The sequence below is a fragment of the Enhydra lutris genome, unplaced genomic scaffold (assembly GCF_002288905.1).
Source record: "Enhydra lutris kenyoni isolate GAN:26980312 unplaced genomic scaffold, ASM228890v2 scaffoldscaffold39, whole genome shotgun sequence".
Taxonomy (NCBI): domain Eukaryota; kingdom Metazoa; phylum Chordata; class Mammalia; order Carnivora; family Mustelidae; genus Enhydra; species Enhydra lutris.
The window spans coordinates 14,944,824-14,971,963 of record NW_019154123.1 but is presented as its reverse complement, the minus strand read 5'-3'; the positions used below and the strand labels follow the sequence as shown (position 1 = coordinate 14,971,963).

Here is a 27,140-nt window from a genome sequence, read left to right as displayed (position 1 = left end):
ACTGAGCAACCATTATAAACTCAATTAAAGGCATAGTTGAAACCAAAGGCAGTCATCTTCATTCCTTCTCTCTTGGCCTTTCCATTTCACTATGCTAGGAATTAGGAGTCACAAAATTCCTGTTAGAGTAGGATTGGCTAAAATGGGGTGCCTATATGGTCTTTTGCCATTACTGTGCCCATCAGACATCACTAGTCTATGGCAGACTTTTTTCCTCCTGAGCCCAGATGTGCTGTCAGACTCTTTTTCATGCTAGGGTTCCAGGCAGTCACTCATCATTAATCCGTCTTGTTGCCCTATTCCCTAACAATCCAACATGCTCTAAGTCTTTAAATACAAAGCTTCAGATTATTCTGTCTAATAAGATTTCCTTCCTTGAAATGTGGCTCATTCTCTGAGGGTGCTTCCTTGTGGATTTTCAAACTGCTTACTCTGGTGGCTCAACGGAGGGCGTTTATGGTTTGGAAGAAGGGGAAGCACTATAACATTATTTCACCTAAACTATAACATTATTTCACCTAAAGCCCTAATCCATGGTGGTGTTTTCTCTTCTTCTCTCCTTGCAGGTTGACAGAACAGAGGTGATTCGCACCTGCATAAACCCGGTGTATTCAAAACTGTTCACTGTGGACTTTTACTTTGAAGAGGTGCAGCGTCTGCGGTTTGAAGTCCATGACATCAGCAGCAACCACAATGGGTTGAAGGAGGCCGACTTCCTGGGAGGCATGGAGTGCACACTCGGCCAGGTGGGTCCACATAGGTCCCTCCTCACCTCTTGCCTCCTTGAGGCCTCTCTTCCTCCCCTTTTCCCTCTCTCCTCGCATTCTTTGTCCTCTGGTTTTATTTTTTCTTTACATGTAGCATTTTATAAGTTCCCATACACTGTCATATACATTATAATAAACAGTGTGTTTAGATAGGGATGATGTGGCAAATATGGGAAGACCTACTTACTTTGCAAAATTAACCATTTTCTCTTCTGAATTCCTTTATTCTGTCAGTTACTGCACAATTGTTGATTAAGCACTTACTATGCTCTGATTGTGTTTGCTATAGTATTATTCTGTTACATTATAAATTTCCATCTCCCAACTCAACTATGAGAAACCCCATACAGAGACTATTGCTCAGTTACATGTGTTCCAAGTTTCTGGTACAAGAAATAGCCCAAGAGAGGGGCTAAATAGATATTTGGTGAATGAATAAATGCTTTTATTTAATCCTCACAATGATGTGAAATAAACATCATGATTATATTGATTTATCAGTGAGAAAACTGAACTCAGGGTGGTTAAGCCTAAAGCCCCACAACAGTAAGTGGCAGAACTAGAACTCAAACCAATTTGGCTTCACTCCAGACCCCATAATTCTGCTTCATGACACCTTTCCTTTTTCTTTTCCTTACTGCTATACCCAGAACTTTAGTAGGTACTGAGGAGAGATCTAAGTGAAGAAATAGTCCCTATACCCCAAAAAGTGGACACTAATTGGAGAAGGCACACTATATGTACTTAAATAGAGCAATTTATGATGCAATTTAAGCCAAAAAGAGACAAAATATCCTGGACTATATTCACAGCGTGTGGGCCTTTGGGAAGGGAGAGCTTTCTGCTAAGTAGAATCAAAGAAGGCATTGGGGATTTCAACTATGAAAAAAAAATATGGCCCACAGATTGAAGAAGGAAGAGGAAGAACTTTCAAGTAAGAAATCAATATAAACAAGGCATAGAGGTCAGAATGACCATGGCAGGGGTAAGGGGCAGAGGAGAGCAGGTTCATTGAATCGAGGTCAGATGCTGATTTGCTGCAAAACCAGTGAAGCTTGAACTTTAGAACCCCTCACTTGGGTATACCATTTCCAAGGCTCTGTGTGACATTTTTATTTGTAGTCTTGCACTTTTCTCTCAAAGGATTCCAAATTATATAAACCTCAAACCCCATAAAACCTGCATCAGTCACATGCGGAGGCAACGATCTGGTTTAGGGATTAGTTAAGAAAGAGGCTATCTGGCAAAGAGATGACAAGCATGCATGTCTATTTTTACTGTGCCTCATGCCACTTATCACTAACTTATCCCATGTGAGCACTGAGTGACAAAACAGACAATGCCCTCAGATACTTTTTTTTTTTTAGCAGATATAGTGATTACTTTCATTAGATTGTTCCTTGTTCTTTTAATGAAAGCCAAAAGCTCAATGTAGAAGGACTTGTGAGGGGAGGCAGAGAAGGAATCTCCATCAATATAATCTCTCTCATGACTTTTGAAAACAGTTGAAGCCAGATAGTGCCAGGGTCTTGCCAGGTACAATGCCTAATAAGTAGTAGGCATTCAACAAATGAATGAATCAATGGTGGATTTTAGGTAGAAATCTGTAATATATAAATAAAACAAGGGGATTAGAGTGGCATCTCTTATAAATGAGCCACTCCAAGATTCTCTTTTAGATTGTGGATATCCCCTCATATATAAAAGTTATATTCTGCCCTAAGAAACAAATGTAGATTCAGGTAGAAGTCATGTAAATCAAAGATCTTTTTCATGGAAAAGATTTGATGGAAAGATTTGATCATTTTGCCCATGTGAATGACCTCAAATTTGCATCTTTAGTCTCTCACAACCCTCATCTTTCCAGCAGCCAGTAAGTCCTTGACCCTCTACTTTGTGCCAGACATTGTGTTGGAGGCCAGTGGTGCAGTGTTGAGCCAAAAACATCACCCCTACCTTCAAGCTGTGCACAGTCTAGTTGTGGATAAAGATGGGAAGTAAATAATTAATTAAATTACACAAAAAGTTAAATTACAACCATTGTAATTATTGTTAAGGAATAGGAGCGCAAAGATTGAGGGAGTGGTGTCAGGAGGAGAGGCGAACAAAGAAGAATTCTGAAAAGAAGTGACATTTACACCAAGACTGGAAGGGAGAATGAGTGCATCAGGTGAGAAGAAAGAGGAAACATTTTCCACACAGATGAGAAAATTATATACAAAGACTCTGAATTCAGGAAGAAGTTTGGCATATGGTACATAGTATGTTCATTTGGGTTTCCCAAAAAACTAACTCTGGACAGGAAGTCAAAGGAGGTGAAGGAGAAGCCATAGCAGAATGAGAAGGTAAAACAGGAAAAGGAAGGCAGCCTGTAAGAGTGTTGTCAAGCCAGCAACCCCTGTGGCCAACTGGAGTTTAATTTTGCTGGGGAAATTCTGGAAGCCAGTACAGAGCAAAGAGCACAGAGTTATCTTACCCCAGAGACGAGGGAACTTGGGTATTTATATACTTGGGGAATATGGTTCATCGGTCATTGAGGGCTGTTCCCAGGGTGGGAATATCAATCCCCCAGTATTTCTGGCTTATTGCGTGGGCAGCAGTGCAGGCTCCCAGTAGACCAAATTGCTTACAAGCAAAGAAATACAGGTGCTAATGGTCAGAAGTCAGTGGTTTGCAATGAAGTCATAGGCCCCTGGAGATGAGCAGGGCATTTACGGCATATGGGACACAGATGCTATCGGCTGCCTACCCGATAGCCAATCACTCCACTTTTTCAGCCATTAGGCCCTGATCATTTTCAGATCGTTTTCCATCACCTGGCTGTATAGAAAATAGCCCTGTCTCCAGCTCAAGGGTGAATCCTGAGTAATCTCAGCCAATCATATGGATCCTGTTCCCTTTTGCCAGAGATTGGTTTAGGAGTGGGCTTTGGCCAGTTCTAATCAATAAGACATGAACGGTTTTTCTCGGAAAGCTGTTATAGCTTAAAAGACAGAGAGAGAGAGAGAGAGAGAGAGAGAGGGGCATACAAAGGAAAAGTTGTCTGCTTGTGATTCCTGGAACCACTGTAGCCACTTTGTAGCAAGGGTGAGGATGAGAGCAACCCTAAGGTGAAGTCAGAGCCATAAGAGTTGCAGGAGGTGGAGATACTGGCTGACTTACTGTCCCTGGGTCCAGCCCTATCTGTGGACTCCTTATCATGAGATAATAAAGTGCCTATTGTTAAAGTTGCCTGGGTTCTGGTTTTCTGTTCCTTGAGCTAAAAGCACCATGATATATATATATATATTTTTGAAGATTTTATTTATTTATGGGAGAAAGAGAGAACATGAGTAGGGAGCAGGGCAGACAGAGAGGGAGAAGCAGACTTCCCACTGAGCAGGCCAATGTGGGGCTTCATCCCAGGACCCTGGGATCATGACCTGAACCAAAGGCAGACGCTTAATCAACTAAGCCACCCAGGTGCCCAAAAGTACCATGACTGATACAGAGTATACTAATGAAAGCATATCGATGAAAAATTGACAGACTGTCTAGAGGGGGGTAAACAAAGGGAAGCTGGGGGAGTGCATTGGCTTGATTTTTTTTAAGTCCTCAAGAGGAGGAATATATGGAAGTGAGCACTAAGGGTAAGATTACAAATTGTACTTTCCAAATATATCTTGATAATTTTGAAGGAGCTTCCAAACTGACCATTTCATTTGATTCTCTTGACAATGCGGAGAAGGCAGGGGTCATCATCTGCATTTTATAGCTGAGAGAACTGAGGATTGGAAAGATTTAGTGTCCTGACAGAGCCAAGACCAGAAGGCAAGAGCTTTTGGTCGCTAATCCAAAGTTCTTTCTTCTGCCATGATTTAAAGAAGGATTATGGGGAGAGGCCACATGTTCTGAGATCTCTTTTAACATCTGGCTTAGATGAAGCAAGTGAGCAGCAAGTCAGAATTGTGGAGTGGAGTCCTAAGCCATGTTTCCCAAGCCACACTGCTTTCCCTCCCACTCCAGGTGACACACTGGCCTGTCTGGGTATCTTGTATATTCATGGGCAACCACCTTTTTATATTATAAGCCATGTGTTGGGTATGAATGACCTTTCCATACTTTTGGGGTGGGCACTAATTGGCTGAAATCAATCAGCCAGTTTTTGTAGCCATAGTGATTAGTTCAGTGATGGTATACAACAATCAGAGATAGTGAAATGTAAATACATATTTGCTAGAACATTTTGAGAAAGATAAGGTGAGGCTCTGAGGTCTGGAAATGATACCCTTCAAGGGGAGAGCATGGTACTGCTGGGAGAGGAAAGGGAAAGGTGATAATATCACAAAATGTGGGTGAAAACGAAAGAGGCTGGCACCTCAAAGGGAAGAACAGAGAACTAGAGAGAAATCAGGCCATATTACTTGCAAGCTAGATGCCAGTAATATGAAGCCAGTCATTCCTAGGAATTTTGGCCAATAGTTTCCCTTTATTATTTAAATCATTATGGGCTAATTCTTTTTGCCACTTGCAACATAGAGTTCCAACTAATCAAGTCATATTTCGTAGAACCCTTTCTCTAGGCCATAGTGACCTCCTCAGACTCCCAAGATCCTATAACTCATCTCTACTTCACTCACTTAGTAAATGCCTTGAGAAGTTCCTTTTTCTCAGTTCATTAATATAATTTCTCTCTTAATTAACATTTACTTTTATATATATCATCTGACCCTGGCTAGATTGCAAGTTTCTTAAGGCAGAGGCCATAATCGGTACTTTTTCATGTCTAATGCAACACCATGCTTTTATATCACACATGCTCAAGCCACATTTGTTGACGAGTTCATTTTGAAAATTTTAGATCAGTAAAAATTTAGATCAGTATTTTAGATCATTTTAACATGGTAAGTTCTATTCAATCACATATTTGTGTTTCAACAAGCATTTAGAAAGTGCCCTAGTTATACCAAATACCCTGGTAGGTGCTAGAGAAACACAAATGAAAAAGACAAAGGTCTGGCCCCAGAAGAGCTTATCATTAGCTGGGAGACAGACTGGTAAATAAATAATTAAAATGCCTGTTAACTTTCTGCTACAACAGAAATGTGTTCCAGGGGCTACAGGGGAAAGGCTTACCTCTACCTAGAGGGAATCAGGGAGGTCTCATAAGAAAGATGACTCTGGGGGCACCTGGGTGGCTCAGTCAGTTAAGTGTCTGCCTTCAGGTCAGGTCATGATCCCAGGGTCCTGGGATCGAGCCCCACATTGGCCTGCTCAGTGGGAAGTCTGCTTCTCTTTCTCCCTCTCCCTCTATGTCCCCCCCCCCACCAGCTCTGACTCTCTCGAATAAATAAATAGGAAGGAAGAAAAATGAAGGAAGGAAGGAAGGGGTGTAAAGAAAAGGAAAGGAAGGAGGGAGGGAGAGGAGGAGGAAAGGAAGGAAGGAAGGCAGTCAGGCAGGCAGGAAAGAAGGAGGGAAGGAAGGAGGGAGAGAAAGAAGATGACTCTGGACCTGAATCTCAAAGGATGAGGAGGAATTCACCAGCAGAGGAACAAAATAAGAACTCTCTGGGCAAAATGACCGGGACACACAAAGGCATGGCAGCATAAAAATAACAAAGAACTCTAAGTGACTCAACATGGCTAGATGGTCAAGTAGGGGTAGAAAATGGATAGGGGAGGCTTGACAGGAGAAGAGGAGCCTAACTAGGAAGATTTAAGTGCTTTCTCTAAAGTTTGAAGAGCTTGGATGTGCTTCTCTGGAGGTCCTGAAGGGTTTTGACTAGGGAGAGAACACGATTGGATGTGTATAATAGAAATGTCACTTCAGTGTTCCTGTGAAGTCTGGGTGGGAGAGAGTGGATGTGGAGACGGGGAAACCAATTAGGAAGTTCATGCCATAACGGGAAAGAGATGAGAAGGCAATGGTGGTGGAAGTTGAGGAGGCTAAGGGAAGAGTTTGGCCAAGAGCTGTATCAGCAAGCCTTGGAGAATGGGTAAAGGGAGGAAGAGCTTACAGATAGCTGGCTCCAGTCCCTGAAGGAGTGATTTGCCTATCTTTCAGGAGAATCAGATTGAGGAGTGGAGTGGGGAATAGAATGGGCTGGCATGTTTAGCCCATGATGTTTATGGAGAATCCAGAGGAGGTTGCCGTTTGGCACCTGACCACATGGATCTGGAACAGATACAGATTTGAGAGTGGACTCCCTATAGTACCCGGAGCCTGAAAGTGGGTGAGATTCCTTCAAAGAGACTCTTTTGTTTTTATTTCTAGAAGGAAATTCATTGAACATTTCATATATGAACAAATCATGAAGGATTTTTTTATTATTATGTTTAGTTAGCCAACATATAGTACATCATTAGCGCAGACGACCATAGGGGAAGGAAGGGAAAACTGAATGGGCAGAAATCAGAGACGGAGACAAACCATGAGACACTCTGGACTCTGGGAACCAAACTGAGGGTTCCAGAAGGGAGGGGGGTGGGAGGATGGGGTAAGCGGGTGATGGGTATTAAGGAGGGGATGTGTTGTGATGAGCCCTAGGTGTTATATGCAACTAATGAATCATAAAGGATTTTTAAAAAAACTGTTGAGTATGCGATGACATCTCTCCACGTTCTTTCCGATAAAAGTATGAACTCGACGTTAAATTTTGGTATGAACGGGAGCTTTCCCTTTTTTCTAAATTGTTCTCTCTTGTATGATCCAGCAAACAAACAAACAAACCCACCACAAAACACAAAACACAAAAAGACCAAAAAAAAAAAAAAAAAAAAAAAAATCAGTGCTTTCCTTCTTCATCCCTTCAGTGGGTTCAAGATTTCTTTTCCCTTGTCCTGCTTAGCTCGGCAGGGCATGGCTGGCTCCAGGAGCTGTTGAGCAGCTGGAGGAATGGCACATTCAGGGTCTGAAGCACTGTTTCATAATGCTTAAGTGCAGCTGCTATGGGGCCTCCTGGTCTACAGTCAAATCCCAGCTCAGCTGCTCTCAAGTTGCATGTCCGAAGGCAAATTCTTGCAGCCACTTAAGCCTCAGCCTCTTCATATGCAAAGTAGAGATAATAATAGAGCTGGCCTCAAGAAATATTGCGAGGATCAAGTGAGAAAACACATATAAGGTGCTTAGCAGTGTCCCCAGTGCAGAAAGAACATTCAGGATATGGAAGCTGTGATTCAGGACGTGAGAATCTAGGAAATGGTGGGGAAGAATCAACGTCTCTGGGGGCCAGCTTTGTTTCAGGAGTGAAGGTGGAAGCTAAAAGGGTGAAAACATTGAAACAGAACACCCATGTTCTGGGCGATTAGTAAAACTGAACTTAGGACTTTGCCTCAAGTTCATTAAAAAATTTAGTCAAAGGGGTCAGTGCGTGTGTGTGTGTTTGTGTGTAATATTTACTTTATTCAGACTATTTTTAAATAAAATTGGTTTCAACTCAGATCTCTGAAATAATTGGGGGTAGGTGTTCCACTTCCTGTCTTAGCACAACTAAGGCCCAAAAGGAGAGACAAAGTGACATCCCAAAACCCATGCTGGAAGTCACACATCAGAGCTGTCTCCTCACGGTCGTCTGCAGGTATTTGCCCTGTCCATGTGAGTGGGCCACATTCTCACTCTGTTTCAGTCCCGTGAAACAGCAAGACTCGTGGCTTTTAGGTTAGGGAACTAGCAACCCTCAGCATGCTAGAAGCTGGCATTGGCCATGACGTTGAGGATAAGCACAGCCAGTGACTTAGCACTGAGCAATAATGCCAAATGAAGGATGATGTCCTCCAAGAGCACTCCAGGCAGAACTGTGTGTTCTCAGCAGATGGATGAGGGGGGCGAATCACGGAGATGCAGGGTGTCCAGAAGGCTGTGTACTCCTTCTGGGTGAGCCTGGAGACCGTCCTTGGATTTCTGTTGGCAGAGAGGAGACCAGGAGCTAAGCCCCTCTCCTGCTGCACCCAACAGAGGGCATGCCAAGGAGAGCTGTGAGGATCCTTCCCTATCTAGAATAGCAAGCAGACCTTCTTTAATGTGGTGCCTTCGCTTTCTTTCACTGCTTACTAACTAGTCAAGTCATCCTTGAAGCCTTCCACTTCTTTGTGCACCAGATGCAGTGGGGACGCTGCGTCAGAAATAATGAGAACAGTAAATGTAACCAAAACCAGTTAACTTTCTCTAGGTACTTGTATTTGCCATATTGCACTTAAGTTAATCAGCTGGACATCCCTGGGAAGTAAGCACTACCATTATCCTCATTTACATTTGAGGAAACATGCTGTAAAAAGCTGGGGAACTTATTTAAGGCCTCATAGCTAGTAAATGGTGGAGTTGGACCTCAAATGCAGATCTGTTTGGCTCCAAAGCGCCTCATAGCTTGTCACTAACTAGTATAAATTGGAATGTAGTATCTATTAATGCAAAACCAAGTCAGAGTTGACCTTGCTAAGGTTTTGTTTTATTTGAGTTATTTTTAAGTTTGTTTGTCTTATATGAAATTGATTAAGAATCCTCTTGCAAAAAAGAAAAACCACCTTGGTCATTTTTCCTCCAGGTTTGTGTACTGAATTTACCTAAATACAGCATGGTTTCTTAAATAGTATCACTGTCTCAACCTCCCAAAACCAGAACCTTATAAAGTCAGCACCCAGAGGGTACCTCCTGCTGGTCTTTTCACCCTCAACTGTGTTGAGCACCCCATTAACCAAATTTAGCTGTTGCCCCTAGGTCTCATCATTGCTTTCCTTGTGGGCATTTCCTCTTCTCCAGGGCTAACAATACAGTTATAACTGTCCTCTCTTCATTGCCTCGTAGCTGTACTTCAGTCTAGTTCTTTCCCCAAAGTTCAGAGGTCATCTGATAAAACCAAGAATGTCCTGCTTTCTGTCATCAAGAGAGGGGCAGGGAAATCTGAGGTCCCTTCAAGGAGTCCTAGGCTATCTGGGGGGCTCTCAACCTCATTCATGAGAGAGGAACCATGCACTGCCTTCCCACAGAGCAACAATTCTCAAACTTGAGCTCTAATCAAAATCTCTGGAGGCTTATTAAAACCCAGCATGCTGGACCCTGCAGAGTTTCTGATTTAGTGGATTTAGCAAAAGACCTAATCATTTGCACTTCTAAGGTCCTAGGTGATGAGGATCCTGCTGGTCTGGGGCCACAGTTTGAGAACCACTCCCCCAGAATCTCAGGGGAGGAATGTTAATAAGTCTTGGGCACTGAATCACTAGTTTTAATTATGAAAGAACTAACATTCAGGGCAGTTGTCTGGAGAAATTAAAGACAAAGAAAACAACTAGAGAACAGGAAAAAAAGTTGCTTCATAAAATTTACAGTCCCACAAAGGACCATGTATAGGAATTTGGAATTTACATTCTTGATGAAGAAGATCTTTACTCCCCTCCACTGAGTATAATTTAATGGACCTATTAGCCAGGTTGTTGGGTCCATTCCTGACACAGGTGAATGTTAGGATTACATCAACCGCAGTGGCCCCTGGAAGGATTAGCAGACCACAAACTGTCAGTGGTCAATGGGAATTTGGTCTCAGGTGGGTTGAACCCAATTGGTTGACACTAGGGGTATGACAATGCCCAGGGCGCTATCCAAACTCAATTTAATGCTCACATTGAGATTCCACAGTTTGTTATTTTGTTGCATAACATCTAATATCCTCATGGCATAAAATTGATGGCCCAGGGAAGTCAAATTTACACATTACAGCAGGCAACTCATTTCCCTTCTGCTTCTCACATGAAAAGCTTTCTCTAACTTTGCAGAATTACTGTAAGCAGAAGCCCCATGAGTGATAAATGAGGTCATAAATAAATACCATCACATCACTACTATGGACTGGCTGAGAAGTCCCTGGAGGTGGTCTCTCAATGCTGGTGGTCTGTTCTGCGTAGGCAGGTGGGGTTCATATAGGGTGATCGTGGGTGAGCAAGCCCTCAGTTCTCCAAGGAAAATAAAATTAATTATTGTGTTTTTCATTGCTGTCTTTGTCAGGCAAGTAATCTCCTTAAATTCAGATCCTAGGAAAATCCTTCTGATTTCTCTGGAGTCTTCCTTTTGTACCTTTAATTTTCCATCCTGGATCTGCTACCAACTCCTTGTGTCATATTGGGCAGTTTGTTTAGCCTCTCAGTGATATGGTGACCTCATGTATAAAAGGAAGGTTTTGTATTGATTGATCTCTAAATTCCTTCCAGTTCTAACAGTCAGTGATTCTTATCCATCTCTTTCCTCCCCTTGTCTCTGAAAGTAAGCATTCCTTCCTGCATTCTCCTCTCTCTTCAGGAGTCTCCGTCCCCTTCCGCCCTGCCCCCAGTCCCTTCTCACATCATCTGTTAGCATGAAGTGTTCCCCTCATGCTAAATCAGAGATATCATTCAGCCACAGCCACAGATTGTGTTCCTACCCAGGTGTCCCGCAGGAAAGCTCCTCATGTCTACTTAATTTCAGAAATACTTTTGAAAAGATATAGCTAGTGGTAATTAAAGTTGTCCTGTGTTTATGAATCCTGTTCCGCATATCGACAGTAATCTGATACCTCTACTGGCTCCAAATGAGTAAGGGGAGAAGAACAAGAGATCTGGAAACGATTGAGAGTTTTTAAGAACTGGTGTGTCGCTGCTGGAAGCAACTCTAGGTGTTTGTCCTGGTCCCAACTCTTTAAGCTAGGTCAGTGTGAGGCCTCCAGCCTACCCCACCAGTTTCCCCTGGGCCCGTTTCCCCATACAGGGAGCCACATAAACCAAGTGAGTTGAAGACAGCCCCCTGGGACCTCTACCATAGCACCCTCTCTCACTTGTTTCCAGCCAACTTTCTTTCCAGTCTTTTTTGCTCCCAGCTCAGAACCACTGACCTACAAAAATCCAAGCTGAACCCTGTCTCCATGGTGTTTATAGTGCTCTTCCCTACCACCTGGCCCCTGCCTTTCCCCTGTAAAAATTATCTTGCTGTACTGTCTTCCTTACCAGCACCTTAAGTGCCTTAAATAAAAATGTCCTGTACTTGTCTCATCCCTGAAGCATGAGACACTGTAGCACATGAACTGCATCATTAATACACCAAACAGCCAATTTGCTGAAGTCAACTTACCAAAAATCTCTTCACCGAACAATACACAGCCCCAAAATTTTTCAGTAAATATTTTTATTTACTGAAACTGCGGTCTTCAAAGTAGTTATTTTTTTTAAAGATTTTATTTATTTATTTGACAGACAGAGATCACAAGTAGGCAGAGAGGCAGGCAGAGAGAGAGGAGGAAGCAGGCTCCCCGCCAAGCAGAGAACCCGATGTGGGACTCGATCCCAGGACCCTGAGATCATGACCTGAGCTGAAGACAGAGTCCCAACCCACTGAGCCACCCAGGCACCCTAAAGTAGTTATAAAGTGTGCTACAATTATTTTAAAACTTGTGAGGATTTCTGCCTTTTTTTTTCCATTTAAGCTGCTTATGAAATTTAGTTACTGATTATCACAGACTTTTCTGAATATCAAATGTGACCATAAAAAGACCAAATTCTCTCTTGTCTTCTCTGCCAAAGGTGAGAAAAAATATGGTACTAGCTCTTAAAGTACCCATTTCTTCCCAGGCCAAAACACTAGGAAAATATATATATATTTTTTTAAAGATTTTATTTAATTATTTGTCAGAGAGAGAGAGGGAGAGAGAGCAAGTACAGGCAGACAGAATGGCAGGCAGAGGCAGAGGGAGAAGCAGGCTCCCTGATGAGCAAGGAGCCCGATGCGGGACTCGATCCCAGAACGCTGGGATTATGACCTGAGCCGAAGGCAGCTGCTTAACCAACTGAGCCACCCAGGTGTCCCTAGGAAAATATATTTTTAAATGAGAGTGATGATGACAGGGAGATGGGATTATGAGTGATTTTTAGTGTCACCTTCACATCTTTCTATAAAAAGGAATATATATCACTTCTATACAGAAAAAAATTGCAATAAATGTTAGTAAAAAATCAGAATAAGGCCTATTTACTGACTCCAGAGGACTCACATTCATGTAGGGGAATATGACCCATAAGTAAAATACAGATCGGCTTCTGAAGAAATTTAGGATGTATAAGGAATTCTACTTCGGGAAGCGAAGTCTAATTTGGGAAAGAGAATATTTTTATTTTGAATTAACCTGATAAAATTTAGGGGGAGAAGAAACAGTAGCTGCTTGGCTTACAGAATCATTCCCAGGAGTCTTGGTTTCAGATTCAAGGACAAAATGAGGCTGGTAGGAATTCATTAACTTTGTTTCGGACAGATTGTGAGCCTTTGGGCTTCTCCATACGCAAGGGCAGGGCAGGTGAGGCGTTCCTATGCTGCTTCACCCTTCCTTGGCGTCTGCCCACAGGAGGCTGAGGTCAGCACATAATTCCAAACCAGTTATTAGAAACAAGGGAGCAGAATTCCTCCAAACCTCTCTCTCCCAAGTGAGAATCAAACCAAAAAAAAAAACCAAAACAAAACAAAACAAAAAAAACGAACTAGTATTACAATAAATTTGCAGACGGAACTCCGGTAGAATCAGAAAAGCTTGAAATGGGGAGGAAAACAAACCTAGTGTTGAGTCTCCTGCTCCTAGCCTCTGCCTAACTACTTCGGAGGAGGGGAATGCCTCCTTCCGTCTTGGTATCCTGATAACCGTAGGGTAACCTATGACTGCATTTGCCCCAGGCCATTCCAGTTTTTATCTAGTGTTGTGATTTAAATATTAACATTGTCCCCTTTCATTTTCAAAAGTGTGCCTGTTTAGGCAATAGAGTTTTTCATACCTTTGTGATAATAAATCACTTTCATAGCTAACATTTACTAACTGCCAATCACGGTGGCAGGCATTTCGAAGCTTGGTGCTGTTGACATTAGTGCCATTGTCAGTACTGCTACCATCACATCCTGAGGGGCAAAGTCAAAATGCAAACAACAGGCATTTGGTTTCACATTCAGACTGCTCAGCAGTTTCCCCCAGACCCCTAAGCTACACTTCCTCTGGGCTTCCATTTGGCAAACTCAGGAAGAAGATCCATATCCCTTTACAGATCTCCCGTATCTTCTTGCTGGCTTTCTCATAAGTGGTCAGTTGCAAGGAGGAGACTGATATTCTGGGGGCCTTGTTATATACCTGGTATCATGTTATGTGAGGCCAGGATCTTCCCCACTTGATAGATCAAGAACAAGGCTGGAAGAGCTCAACTAATTCATCCAAAATCATGCTGACAGCAAGTTGTAGAGCTAAGATTCACACCTGAGTTGATTAGATTTAGTACTTGCTTTCCCATTATACCACATTTCCTATCACACTGCATTCAATTTCTACAACCCTTTGCAGATTGGAAAATGTGGAGTAGCAATTCTCCCTAAATGCTATCACCATAAGACAGCTAACCAAGTTCAAGAAGAAGTTCTTCAAGTTCTTCAAGAAGGAAGAAGCCTTCTTCACAAGTTGATGAATTGACTCCTGTATCCAACCCGTCTTTTTCTCCCAGCTCAGGAAGACCTGTGATATCCATTTGCAAATAGATACTCCACTCATGAGTATTTATCTGAAATACTCCTGGACCAAAGGGTCTGAGCAACTTGTAGTGTTTAGGCCTCATTTTTCCCTTGGCATGGACCTATTGTTCATATACCAGATTTAAATATCTGGTATGTATTCATTCATGTGTTCGTTCATTCATTCATTCATTCATTCATTCATTCAATGAATAATGCACTTAATACTAGCAGTGATCATTTAAAAGCTTATGTACCCTTATTTCCTCATCCAAATAATTATGTATGAACTTATTCTTTCATTTACTGGGCACCCACAGCATGCCAGATACTCTTCTAGACACTAGGGCATCACTTGTGAACAAAGGGGACAAAGCCTGATTCTCACAGAGCTTATCTATTCCTACATAATATAATAACAGAGAATGACAATGCTATGAAGGAAAACCCAATAGGATAAGGACTAGAGAGTGGTAGTAAGGGGGTGAGTGCTAATTTAGATAGGAGAGTCAGAGAGGGCGCTTTCTTAACAGAGACCAGAATGATGGGTGGGTACAGGCCATGTCAAGAAATCCGGAGAAGTGTTTCAGGCAGAGAGCTGACCAACTGTTTTTACATAGTACTCCCAGACCTTATGCTGACAACTTTGCACGCATTATCTCATTTAATCCTCAAAAAGCCCTGAGGGGAAAGTGCCATTATTTCCTCATTTTCTGTGAACGTCCTGAAGCTTGAAATAACTTGCTCAAGTGCACACCGTCTTTAAGCGCAGGAGCCACGAGTTGAACCCAGGCTTCCTAACTCCTAGACAACATCCCCACTACAACTGCTGAGCAGCTGTGTGCCTTGGCCAGCCTGCAATACTTGCCTGCACTTTTTTTTTTTTTAAGTAGACACCATGCCTAGTGAGGAGCCCAGCACAGGGCTTGAACTCATGACCCTGAGATTGAGACTAAGCTGAGACCAAGAGTTGAACTCAACCGATTGAGCCACCCGGGTGCCCTTACCTGCATTTTTAATGCAAGATTGAGAGAATGACAGATCCAAAAGAAACACCCGCAAAGCCTGCGGCATCCCTCTGATTTTTTTTTTTTAAGACTTTATTTATTTATTTGACACAGAGAGACACAGTGAGAGAGGGAACACAAGCAGGGAGAGTGGGAGAGGGAGAAGCAGACTGGTTCTGGTCCTTTGTAATGGTTTTGATTACAGAGGAGACCTGAGAGCATTTGGCGCACTATTAACCAGCAAGTTAAGGATACCCATGGGTCCACACGAGTTTAAATATTTATGTCCCCAGGTGCACCAGATATTGAACTATGACAACTTCTAGAGGCTTTTGCTTCTAAAACCCTCCCTCAGCTCTGTTGCAGGGTCCACATCTCTGGCTCCTCCTCCAGACATGCAACAACTTTTTCCATGTGATATCCTTGTAAACCAAGCAAGAGGGTGCCTGAGTGTTTCAGTCAGTTAAGTGTCTGCCTTTGGCTCAAGTCATGATCCCAGGGTTCTGGGTTCAAGTTCTGCATCAGGCTCCCTGCTCAGCAGGGAGTTGGCCTCTCCCTCTCTATCCTTTCATCTTGCTTATGATCTCTCTCTCTCTCCCAAATAAATAAATTTTTTTAAAAAGCAAGATTTTTCATCCTTCCACCCATTATTTGTAGGGAATGGCTTCATTGTACATAAGGCAATACAAGCCATTTTTAAAACTATTCAGAAATACACAAAAATAATAAAATCATCCTTCATTGCAACATTCAGAGATAACTAGTAAACATTCTGGTGCATATTCTTCCAGATTTTTTTTCTATGTATGCACAAACATACAGTTCTTTTTTTAAATAACCATTTGTTCACTTATACCTGCTTTTGTTACTTGATTTTTCCTCATAAAAATATATCATGGACATCTTTCCATGTTAATGTATATACTTCTACATTATCTATTTTAAGGGCTGCACAGTATTCTATGATAGCAAAAATCATGTAAGGTTTCCCATATGGTGAGCATTAAGACTGTTTCTGGTTTTCTACAATTAAAAACAACACCTGAATGAGCATTGTATTATATATATCTTCATGCCCTCTGATACTGATTTTTTTAGAATAAATTAATAACAGTGAAATATTCAGGCACACATTTTAAGGTCTTTAATACAAACCACCACAAATGTGTGTAGAAATATGATAGCTACTGCCACTGTCCCATACAGCCCACAAAAGTATTATTTTTCCTTGCACCCTATGTAACACCTCCCACTTTTAATCTTGTTCCTTTTGAAGCTTCTAACAGCACAGGGAAAAGAAGGCCACTGCCCTAAACTGGATGTCACCCCCTATGGAGGCTCCCTAGCCCCATCCCTTGCAGGGAGGACACAGAGAAGTGTGATCCCTCAGCTCCCTCATGGTCCTGGAGGTGGGGCCCCTGCAGGGTTTGTCCAGAGGCTACAGGTAGAATGAGGAAAGGAGACATTGCCCTGAGTCTCAGCTTGGGAAGGTTGCCTCACTCTCAGACTACATCCTTTCTCTCCTTCATAGATCCCCCAGCAGCTCCTGCCCTCCCATTTCTCATCCACACATAGAAGACTCCCAGCTCAGGCATCTCCTCTGAGCCCCAGACTCACGTACTCAACCATATCTAGATACTAATTCCACTCAGATGACTCACAAATGTCTCAGACTCCACAGCTCCAACCAAACTCACCATCTCCTCTTGCTCTCCCTGACTATCCCCTCCACTTGCCCCTCCTCCACTGTGCTCCACTCAGGGAATGGCACCTCCAGTCTTCCAGACAGGGAGGCCCCAAACCTGGGAGCCTTCCCTTGTGCCACTCACTCTCTGTGCCCCGCAGCCTTCCCATCAGTCAATCACAAAGCCCCATCAATTCAATGTGTTAAATATCTTTATTATCCACCCCCTTCTCTCTCTACTGCCGGGACCCCTGTCTAAGCCAATCAATGACAATAATTATCTCAATGTGAGGACTGATAGGATAGGAGAGAAAAGAGGAGGAAGAAACATTTCCTAAGCATCAGTACTAGCATGATGTTGACAGGTTGTTAATACTCATGATGTACATGGTAAACCAGTGGAGTAGACAATATCACCATTTTACAGAAAGGGAAACAGGCTCAGAGAGGTTAACATATCTGGCCCCACACCAAACTCAGCATTCAGAGACTCATGTGTGATTATATGGCAAAAACGAAGGTAGGGGACAGTTGAGTGGCTCTCACAGTGGTTGAAAGGAAATTCCCTCCATGGTAAGCTCCTTGAGGGCAAGAAGTGAGTATGAATCACTTTGCATATCTGGTGAGGTTTAGCACAGGGCCTACTTCTGTCATTTATGGGAGGCAGAAAAGTGTAGCAGTTAAGGTAATGGAACTGGACTGACTAGATTCAAATCCCAGCTCTGCAGCTTCCTGGCTCTGGGACCTTGAGCAAGTTACCTAGCCTCTCTGTACTGGGCTAAATGGGTCCCCCCAAATGATATGTCTACATCCTAATGCCATAACCTGTGAGTGTGACCTTATTGAGACAAAGAGTCTTTGCAGATCTAATTAAGTGAAGGATCTCAAGGTGAGGAGATCATCGTGATTATCCAGGTGGGCCCTAAATCCAATAACAAGTGTCCTTATAAAGGATCTCCAGAGGAGAGATGTAGATGACGAAGGAGAGCACCACGGGAAGGATTGGAGTGATATAGCCACAAGTTAAGGAACAATGGCAGGTACAAGAAGCTGGAGGAGACAAGCTTTGGAAATCTCCCTTAGAGCCTTCAGAGGGAGTATGACCCTGTAGACAGCTTGATTTCAAACTTCTGCCCTCCAGAATCAGGAGATAATACATTTCTGTTGTTTTTCACCACCAAGGTTGTGATAATTTGTTATAGCAGCACTAGCAAACTAATACTCTCTATACTCAGTGTTCTCATCCATACGTAGGCATATGATAATACTTCATAAGGCTGTCATGAGAATTAAGTCAATACATATAAGGCAATTTAGAGCAGTAGCTGACACATACTAAGTACTCTTGAAGTAGTATTTATTATGACTCTTTAATGGTTGTGTGACCTTAGCTATCTTTGATCCTCTGGTTCCTTCACCTGTTGAATGGTAATAAACATACTCTATCAGCCTCAAAGTTGGAGTTTGCTTCTTTATCTTAGAAATGGTCAAAGAATTTCTCTGACCCTTTTCTGTCCTATGAACTACTAATTTGATTATGAGCCTCACTGAAGAGAAGTCACAGACTGCCAAAAGGTGGTGGTTGAAAAGGTGCCTTATACCCTTGGCCTGACAAAATGCTTTACCCGGGGTACTGGGCTGCTTGGAGAAGGCAGCTCTTCCTCTTTCTCCTGATTGCCATGTGATAGGGTTGGGGGCTGGGGAGGGTGCCCTCTGAGCCAGGTCATTTGTGATGAGGAGGAGATCTAACCACTGTCATCAGAGGCAAAGGTGGATAATTAATGCTCAAGCAGTCGTCAAATCCCTCTCTGAAGCACTCTCCAATCCATCCCTTGCTAATGAAGTCAGAGAAAGGATAAAGCCTATAATTACACTTGAAGTAATTAGAACCCTGCTTAATAGAAAGCTTAAAGACAGGAAGCCCAAACTGGTAGATCGCCCATTGCTCCTGTCATTCTGAATCATTCTCCCCAGAGGGCTACTTTTGTAGATCTCCACCGGGGATGCAAGGACTGTACTGAATTTACATAAAATGTGTGCACACACACATGTCCCATGTCCTCTCCCCTGAATGGCTGAGAAAGCTTCAGCATATACTTTTCTTAGTTCCTACAACTTTACCCATTAATGAACTTCTAATCAGCAGGATAGATTAATTTAAAAGCCCTTATCCATAAATCATTAAAATCTGATCATATTGTACTAAAATTGCCTACATTCAACTCTCACTTTCTAGCTCAGTGCTTCTCAACTTTAATGTGTATGCATATCACATGACGATCTTGTTGAAATTCTGATTCTGATTCAGTAGGCCTGGGGTGGGCCCTGAGATTCTGCATTTCTGACAAATTCTCAGGCCATGCTGCTGTTGGTGCTGCTGGAGGGAGCCAGATAGGATAAGTTAGGGAGGACACCCTTGAGGAGCAAAGAAAAGCTCTTCTATGTCCCACAGGTGAACACTTTCCTCCTACACAGCAATTATTGAAAACTTCTAATGTGGATCTTGAAAAATGAATAAAATTTGCCAACTGAAGAGAGAAGGTGTGAGTCATCCTGGGCAGAGGGAATAGTGTAAGGAAAAGCATACTTCTTAAAGTATGCTTTTTAAAATACTCTTTAAAATATTTTTAAAGCTTCCCTTTATTATTCAGTGCACAGGAGAAGCCAAAGATCTCAGGAGTTATGCTGTGTTCAGGGTCCTTTAGGTCAGCAGTGGGAGCAAGGCAACAAGGAAATGGAGGGAAAGCAACAAGAGAAAGCTCTTCTAGCACAATCTATATCTTGAGCAGGTCTGATTTCTACCAGGGGTAGCAGTATTACCCAGAAGTCCTGGGAGGGAAGCGGAAAGGTAAGGATTTCCCTAAACTCAGTCATCACTGAGGCATCATTACATCCTTTCCTGGACTTTGAACCTGATCATGGTCTAATTCAGTCTATTAGTTCCCTGTGTTTACAGTTACAAATTATCACAAACATTGTGGCTTAAAATAACACATATTTATTCTCTCACAGTTTTAGGGGGCAAAAGTCTGAAATCAAGGTGTCAGCAGGACCATGCTCTTTCTGAAGGGAGGGGAAAATCCATCCCTTGCCTCTCTTAACCTCTGGGGGCTACCAGCATCTCTTAGCTTGTGGCCACATCACTCCAAATGTCCAGTGCCTTCAAATTGCTCTGCTCCATCTTCATGTTTTCTTCTTTTATGAGTATGTGTTACCATATTCCCTACCCCCCGGATTCTCTCTTATAAGGACACGGGGATTGCATTTAGGGTTCATCCAAATAATCCAGGATAATCTCCTCATTTTAAGATCTTTAACTTAGTTACAACTGCAGAGACTTTTTTCCCATATAAGGTAATATACAGAGGTTTTAGGCATTAAGATATGAATATCTTGGGACACCTGGGTGGCTCAGTTGGTTAGGCGTCTGCCTTCGGCTTGGGTCATGATCCCAGGGTCCTGGGATCAAACCCCACGTTGGGCTCTCTGCTCAGCAGGGAGTCTGCTTCTCCCTCTCCCTCTGCTCTTCTACCTGCTTGTGCTCGCTCTCATTCTCTCTCTATTTCTTTCAAATAAATAAATATTTTTTTTAAAAAAGATATGAATATCTTTGGGGGGGTTCATTTTTTAGCCTATCATAAGCCAACATTGCCAAAGCACCTAGTGTCAGAGTGCAAAGCCTCCAAGGGCGTAGTCTCTGAATTAAAGGTCTTCTTTCTGTCTTCATACTCACCCTGCTCCTCATACTCATTTATGTCCTTCTGACCTATAGTGCTCTCCCCTTCAAGGATTATCCCTCCCCCTTTGACTATTCAGTTCTCTTCCAAAAGCTTTCAGGTCGGAAGCAGTTTCTTCAGAAATGCCTTCCCTGACCTCCTGGCCCAGGCCAGTCTTCCTTCATGGCATGATTTTGCTTCTCCTTGCAGAGCTGGAATTTGGCATGTGTATATTGTGGCAATTTCTGGGAGGGCAGTGACCCTGCCTGCCTTGTGTCTTCACTGTATATTGTCAATGCCCAGCACATAATATTCAGTACATATATATTCAATGAAGTAATGAATCCTGGCTTCAATTCTTATAAGGTATGTGTATTAGCTTGTTAGGGCTGCCATAAAAGAATACCACAGACTGGTGGCTTAAACAACAGATATTTATTTTATCATAATTCTGGTGACTGGAATTCCAATATCAAGGTGACAGCCGGGTTGATGTGTGGTGAAGCCTCTTCTGCTGACTTGCAGACAGCTGTGCTCACTATGTCCTCACATAGCCTTTCTTCTGAGTACATACGCAGAGAGAGAAAACTCTCTGATTTTTCCTCCTCCTCTTATAAGGACACTAGTGATATAGGATTGGGGCACACCCCCTAAATGAGGGGGGCCTCCACCCTCATTTAACCTTAATTATCTCTGTAAAGTCCCTACCTCCAAATACAAGCACTTTGTGGTTTAGGGCTTGAACATATGAATTTGGGGAGGACATAGTTTAGTCCATAATGTTATGTGACCTTAGATAAACTCCATATTTTCTCCAAGCCTTGCCTCTCTCATTCCAGTTGCTTGGGGGGAAGAAAGAGTGTTGATCATTAAATGACAGCAAAGAAATGAGCTATGTGAAGCATGCAACACATTATCTGGCACAGAGGAAAAGGTTTAGGTGTTTTTCCCAGAAGCAAAGCCTGGAGAGCAAGTAGAGAATTTGAGATGTGAAGGAAAAACCAAAAGGGGAGTGGAGAAGGGAGATGGGAAAGGGAAAGTAGCCAATAAAGTAAAGGGTGCATTGTCTAATAAATCACCACTAGAACAACTAGAGTTTCATCCCACTGAGGAAACTTGGGTGCCTATGTAGACCAAATACCACAGAGTCACCCCCATCCCTGGGGCAAAAAAGTGGGGAATTTCTGTACCAAAGTCCATCAGTCATTGGTTGATGTTCACTGCCGAGGGTATTAATCCTCACTTTCAGCCCCCTGCACCTGTAGACAATAGGCAGGCATACCAGAAAAAAATCTTTAGGTAATGAGATGCCAAGGCCAGTGGTTGGAAGCCCTGCCAGCTCTGCAGTGGTAAAGCCTGAGGAGATCTGAGCATGTGTTCCTCTCTCTGCTACAGTGAGCCATCAGGAAACCTTGTTTGTTCTCTGTAGTGGTGGTCATAGTAATTGCTAGTTTGCAAAACTAGAGATGCTCCTTGACAAAAGGTTCTGGGGCCAAACAAGTGTAAGGAATGCTTCTTACATGGTTGTACTCAGGGAGACTCACAAATAAAGCTCTGTTGATGTCCTGCCGTTGAGCTATGAGACTTTTTCTGATCCTTTGATTTTCAGACTTATTTCCACAGTTTTTTTTCATGCACTATGGACTTACCTTTTAAGAAATAAAAATTCTCTGATACATGCTTTGGGGGTAATCAATTCTGATTCAGACCAGAGATGTGACTGTCAAATATTGTAAAGAAGTTTCTTGTCTGCTTACCACGATAGCCTCAGAACAGTGCCTGGCACAGAGAAGTTGTTCAATCAATAATTTTTGTTACAATAAAGTCTTACAAAATTTCAAAAAATATTCTGAAGACATTTTCTGTGAAGCAGTCTCACAAAAAATGACTGTCTGGTCTCCAGAATAACTGTTTTGCAAGACTTTGAAAGAAAGTTTAGCTAAATGTATACTTGTTGAAATATTTGCCAAAACATTTTTTATTCTCCTGACTTCTTTGCCTTCATCCAAATGAAACAGTGGATTTTCCTGAAAGATGAGGACCCATATTGTTAGAATATCCACTTCAAAGGAAAGAAGTGCTTCTTTCCCTGATCCATCTGTAAATACAGATCATGCATGGCATTGATGTCCTTATGGTCCAACTTTGCTAAAAAAGAGTGGTTCAACTTCTTTTTTCCTCCCCCTATACTTTACCATTTTTTGAATGGTAAGGATTGCAGTTATGACCCCACTATAGGATAGAAAAGAATCCAATTAGAGGACTTCTATCTTATGGTCTAAAACGAGTCTCTAGTAGGCGATAGGTCTTGTTTTTTATCCATTCTGTCACCATGTGTCTTTTGACTGGTGTGTTTAGTCCATTTACGTTCAAAGTAATTATTGATAGATATGTACTTATTGCCATTTTATTACTTGTTTTGTGGTTGTTTCTGAAGATTTACTCTGATCCTTTCTTGTCTTTCTCTCTTTCATGTTTTGCTGATTTTCTTTAGTGATATACTTGAGTTTCTTTCTTTGTTCTTTGAATATTTATTAGTGGTTTTTGATATGTGGCTTCCATTATGTTTGTGTATAATCTCTTCTGCAAATAGCAGTCCATATTAGGTTGATAGTTATTTAAGTTTGAACCCATTCTTTCTCCTGTCCTCCCACATTTTATGTTATGTTTATTTATACATGTTATTATGTTTTATGTCCTTTTTTGTGAGTTCCTTGACTGATTTGTTTTACAGAAATATTCATTTTACTGCTTTTGTGTTTCCTATCTTTATACTGACACTTTTTTTTTCTCCTTTCCACTCAAAGTGTCCTCTTCAATGTTTCTTACAGGGCTGATTTAGTGTTCATGAATTCTTTAGTTTTTGTTTTTCTGGGAAACTTTTTATCTTTCCTTCTATTCTGAATGACAGTCTTTAATGGATAGAGTATTCTTGGCTGCAGATTTTCCCATTCAGCACTTTGAATATACCACTCTCTTCTGGCTTGCAAAGTTTCTGTTGAAAAATATCCCACTAACCCTATAGGTTTTCCTTGTAAGTTACGGATTTCTTTGGTGTTGCTGCTTTTAAATTTTTTTCTTTATCACTACATTTTGTAAATTTAATTACAATATATTTTGGTGGGGTTATGCTTTTGTTTTTTTGTTTTTGTTGTTGTTTTGTTTTGTTTTTGTTTTTGTATTTCTTGGCAGGAGTTCTCTGTGCTTCTTGAATCTGGTATCTGTTTCCTTCCCCAGATTAGGGACGTTTTCAACTATTGTTTCTCCAAATAAATTTTCTGGCCCCTTTTCTCTATCTTCCCCTTCTGGGACTCTTAGAATATGAATGTGATTACATTTGATGGAATCACTGAGTTCTCTAAATCTGTTCTCCTTTTGTATAATTCTATTCTCTCTCTTTAGTCTGATTACTTTCCATTACTCTGTCTTCTAGGTCACTAATTCATTCTTCTGATTCTTCCATCCTGCTCTTCATTCCGTCAAGCACATGCTTCTCATTTCATTTATTGAGCCCTTTATCTTTGCTATGTTATTCCTTACCTCTGTGTTAAGCGTCTCGCTCATGTCTTCCACTCTTTTATCAAGTCCAGCAAGTAATCCTTATGATCATTGCTTTAAATTCTCTATTGGGCATATTACTTAAGTTAGAGGACTTCTAACAAGTGTATCCTCTTGCAAGACAGAGCTGACTGAGTTTTTGTTGTTGTTGTTGTTGGTGGTGGTGGTGGTGGTGGTGGTGGTTTTGTTTTGTTTTGTTTTGTTTTTGCCTCAAATGTCCTCTGACAAGACATAGGCCTTCTTGAGCCTGATACAGTTGCTTCAGCTCCAAGAAAGCCTACATGAGAAGTGAGATTTGCAACAAATAGCCTTTTCTGTATAGATCACTGACCCTGCTGGCCAACCCCGCCACTTTTGCCCAACAGTCTTAAGAATGGCAACATCATTGTTTATTGATCTTTATTACAATGAACCTCTAATTGTTACTTGAAACTCTAATTATTACTCATTTTTTGGAGCTGAGATGGAGGCCTGCAGGGCTGTAAAATAAGTTTGTTTGATTCCCTGCTTGATTAGCCATTTGTATACCCAAATGCCCACTAGTTAAGCAGGACTATTTCTGGGGAGATTGCTTATCTTCCTAGCATTAGTAAAAGGCAGGAGCTTGGAACATAATAGCATTCTCTTCACACCCCACAAATGTGAATGTTGGCATTTCTATATAAAAGTGAGGAAAGAGAATGTCATCCATTCTTGTAAGTTAATATCTTATAAGTTAAGTCTCCCTTGGTCTTGCTTGAAGAATGAATATGTGGATCTTGGAAGACACAGTCTGTAAAGACAGTGTACCCATACCCACACCTGGTAATCCAGTGAGTGGGTTTTTACAACACTGAGAGGATGGTTGGGGTCATTTGGAGCCATAGAGTTAAGACACCAATGTGGATGAAACAATGACAATGAACAATAGTATCTCTGAGGCCAGATTTACTTGGGAAACAAGATATGTTGCCTTTGTTTAGTTAGATTTTGGCCTGGATGCCGCTTACCAGTGACCCTTGTTTTGTCTTTGATTCATGTGATTTCCCTATTCCTCCTTGCTGAAAACGCCTTGGAGAGAAACTATAAAATCTTCCTTATGTCTTTGCTGTCCGTTTCCTGTGTTTCCTCTATGTTTTGGTTCATCTCATGTTCAAGAATGATGTCTATATTTTTCTAGGAAATAGTAGCTTTTCTAAAACCTTTGATAATCTGTGACTGCGGAGGGAGAGGGGATAATGATTCTGACTACAGAAGAACCACTTGAACCTTCTTAATGAGTAGGGTGGGGAATATAAGCAACTTATTTTTTTATTTATTTATCTGGAAATTTATTTTTTTATTATCATATAATGTATTATTTGTTTCAGGGGTACAGGTCTGTAATTCATAATCTCTCTTTTGTGATGCGTTATTTTGATTTATTTGACCATTTGGTTAATGCCTATCTCTGCTGCAGAATGTAAGTTCCATGAGGTCAGATATTGTAACTGACTTTGCTTACCACTCTATTCTTAGTGGTTAGCACTGAGGCTAGAATAATGAAGGCTAAGTAATATTTGGGGAATGTGTACTCCTAAATGGGAGTTCTCATTGCTGTCATTATCATCATCATCTTCATTGTCATCATTTTCATCATCTATCACCAGGTGATTTCTTACAAAAATACTCTTACTTCAGATCATAGCCAGTTGAGCAATCAAGTTCTTTAAAACTGCTTGGCCTAGGAAGGTTCTGCATCTGGCTCCCTGCTCATCAGGGAGGCTGCTTTTCCCTCTCCAACTCCCCCTGCTTGTTTCTGCTGTCACTGTCCCTCTGTCAAATAAATAAATAAAATCTTCAAAAAAACCCCAAAAGACAGCATTTATGATCTTACCGAATTGGGGGAGAGTGTGGCTGTGTCCTCTGGATCAGGGTCTCTTACAAGGCTGCTCTAAAGGTACAGTTATTTCAAGACTTAGCTTGAAGGAGGACCTGATTCCAAGCTCATCATGGATCTGTTGACAGTCTTCTGGTTCTCACTGGCTGTTGGCTGGAGACATCAATTCCTTGCCACCTGAGCTGTTCTATAGGGCTACTCACAGCATTGCAACTTGCTTCCTTCAACACAAGGGCTCTGAGAGAGAAGAATAAGATGATGATCAAGAAGGAAGTCACATTCATTTTGTGACCTAATCTCAGAAGAGATACTCCACCACTTTTGTAGTATTTTGTTCATTAGAAGCCAGTTATTAGATCCATCCCACACTAAAGGAGAGAGAACTGCACAATGGCATGAATAGGACCATTGGGAGCCATCTTAGATAGAAGCTGTCTACTGCAAGGTATGACTTTGTTTTCTCTCAGCAAGAGCACAGCTGTCATTGATTGTTTTAAGTCTTTTCTCCTTTGAGAATCATGAATTGCATATCCTTCAGGGCCCCCTAATATATCCTTCATACATTTCTTTCAAAAATGGGAAGGCAGAGGCAGGTGGGGCAAGTTCTGCTAAGAATAGCTCCCAATATAATAACAACTTTAGTTGTCATTGCACGTTGTGCATTGGCACTGAATCATGAAGAGGACCCCAATTACTCTTTTTCGCTTGTCTGGGCATCAGTATCCTAATGACTGACTTTATAGCTTCCTAATGAATATATTAAAAACAGAACTCTAGAGATTATAGATACAGAAGGTCTATATTTAGACCTTGGGTTTTCTTTCCTCCCTGTAGCCCACCCCTACTTTGCACAGAGGTTTTAGTGCTAATTTGAGATCATTCTGAAACTTTCTGTTTTATCATAATATACATATCCAACATTTTCCATCTAATTTTGTTGTAATGCTTCAGATTAAGTCACCTCCTAATTGACTGACTTGTCTATAATTTCTCATGCCCTTACTCTCTTACATAATATGTTATAAGAAGAAAGAAGGGAATAACCTGTATTTAGGAGTTTCATGGGAAAAAAGCCTAGA

At 41.7% G+C, this 27,140-nt stretch overlaps 1 protein-coding gene across 1 annotated transcript in view; it reads left to right on the top strand.

Annotated features, from left to right (window-relative positions):
* Positions 1 to 27,140, top strand: part of LOC111155085 (copine 4) — a 338,389-nt gene that overhangs the window by 177,179 nt on the left and 134,070 nt on the right. The window contains exon 2 of the mRNA XM_022515133.1: positions 567 to 746. Within this exon, the coding sequence (XP_022370841.1) occupies positions 567 to 746 (180 nt within the window). The remainder of the gene's footprint in view (positions 1 to 566; positions 747 to 27,140) is intronic.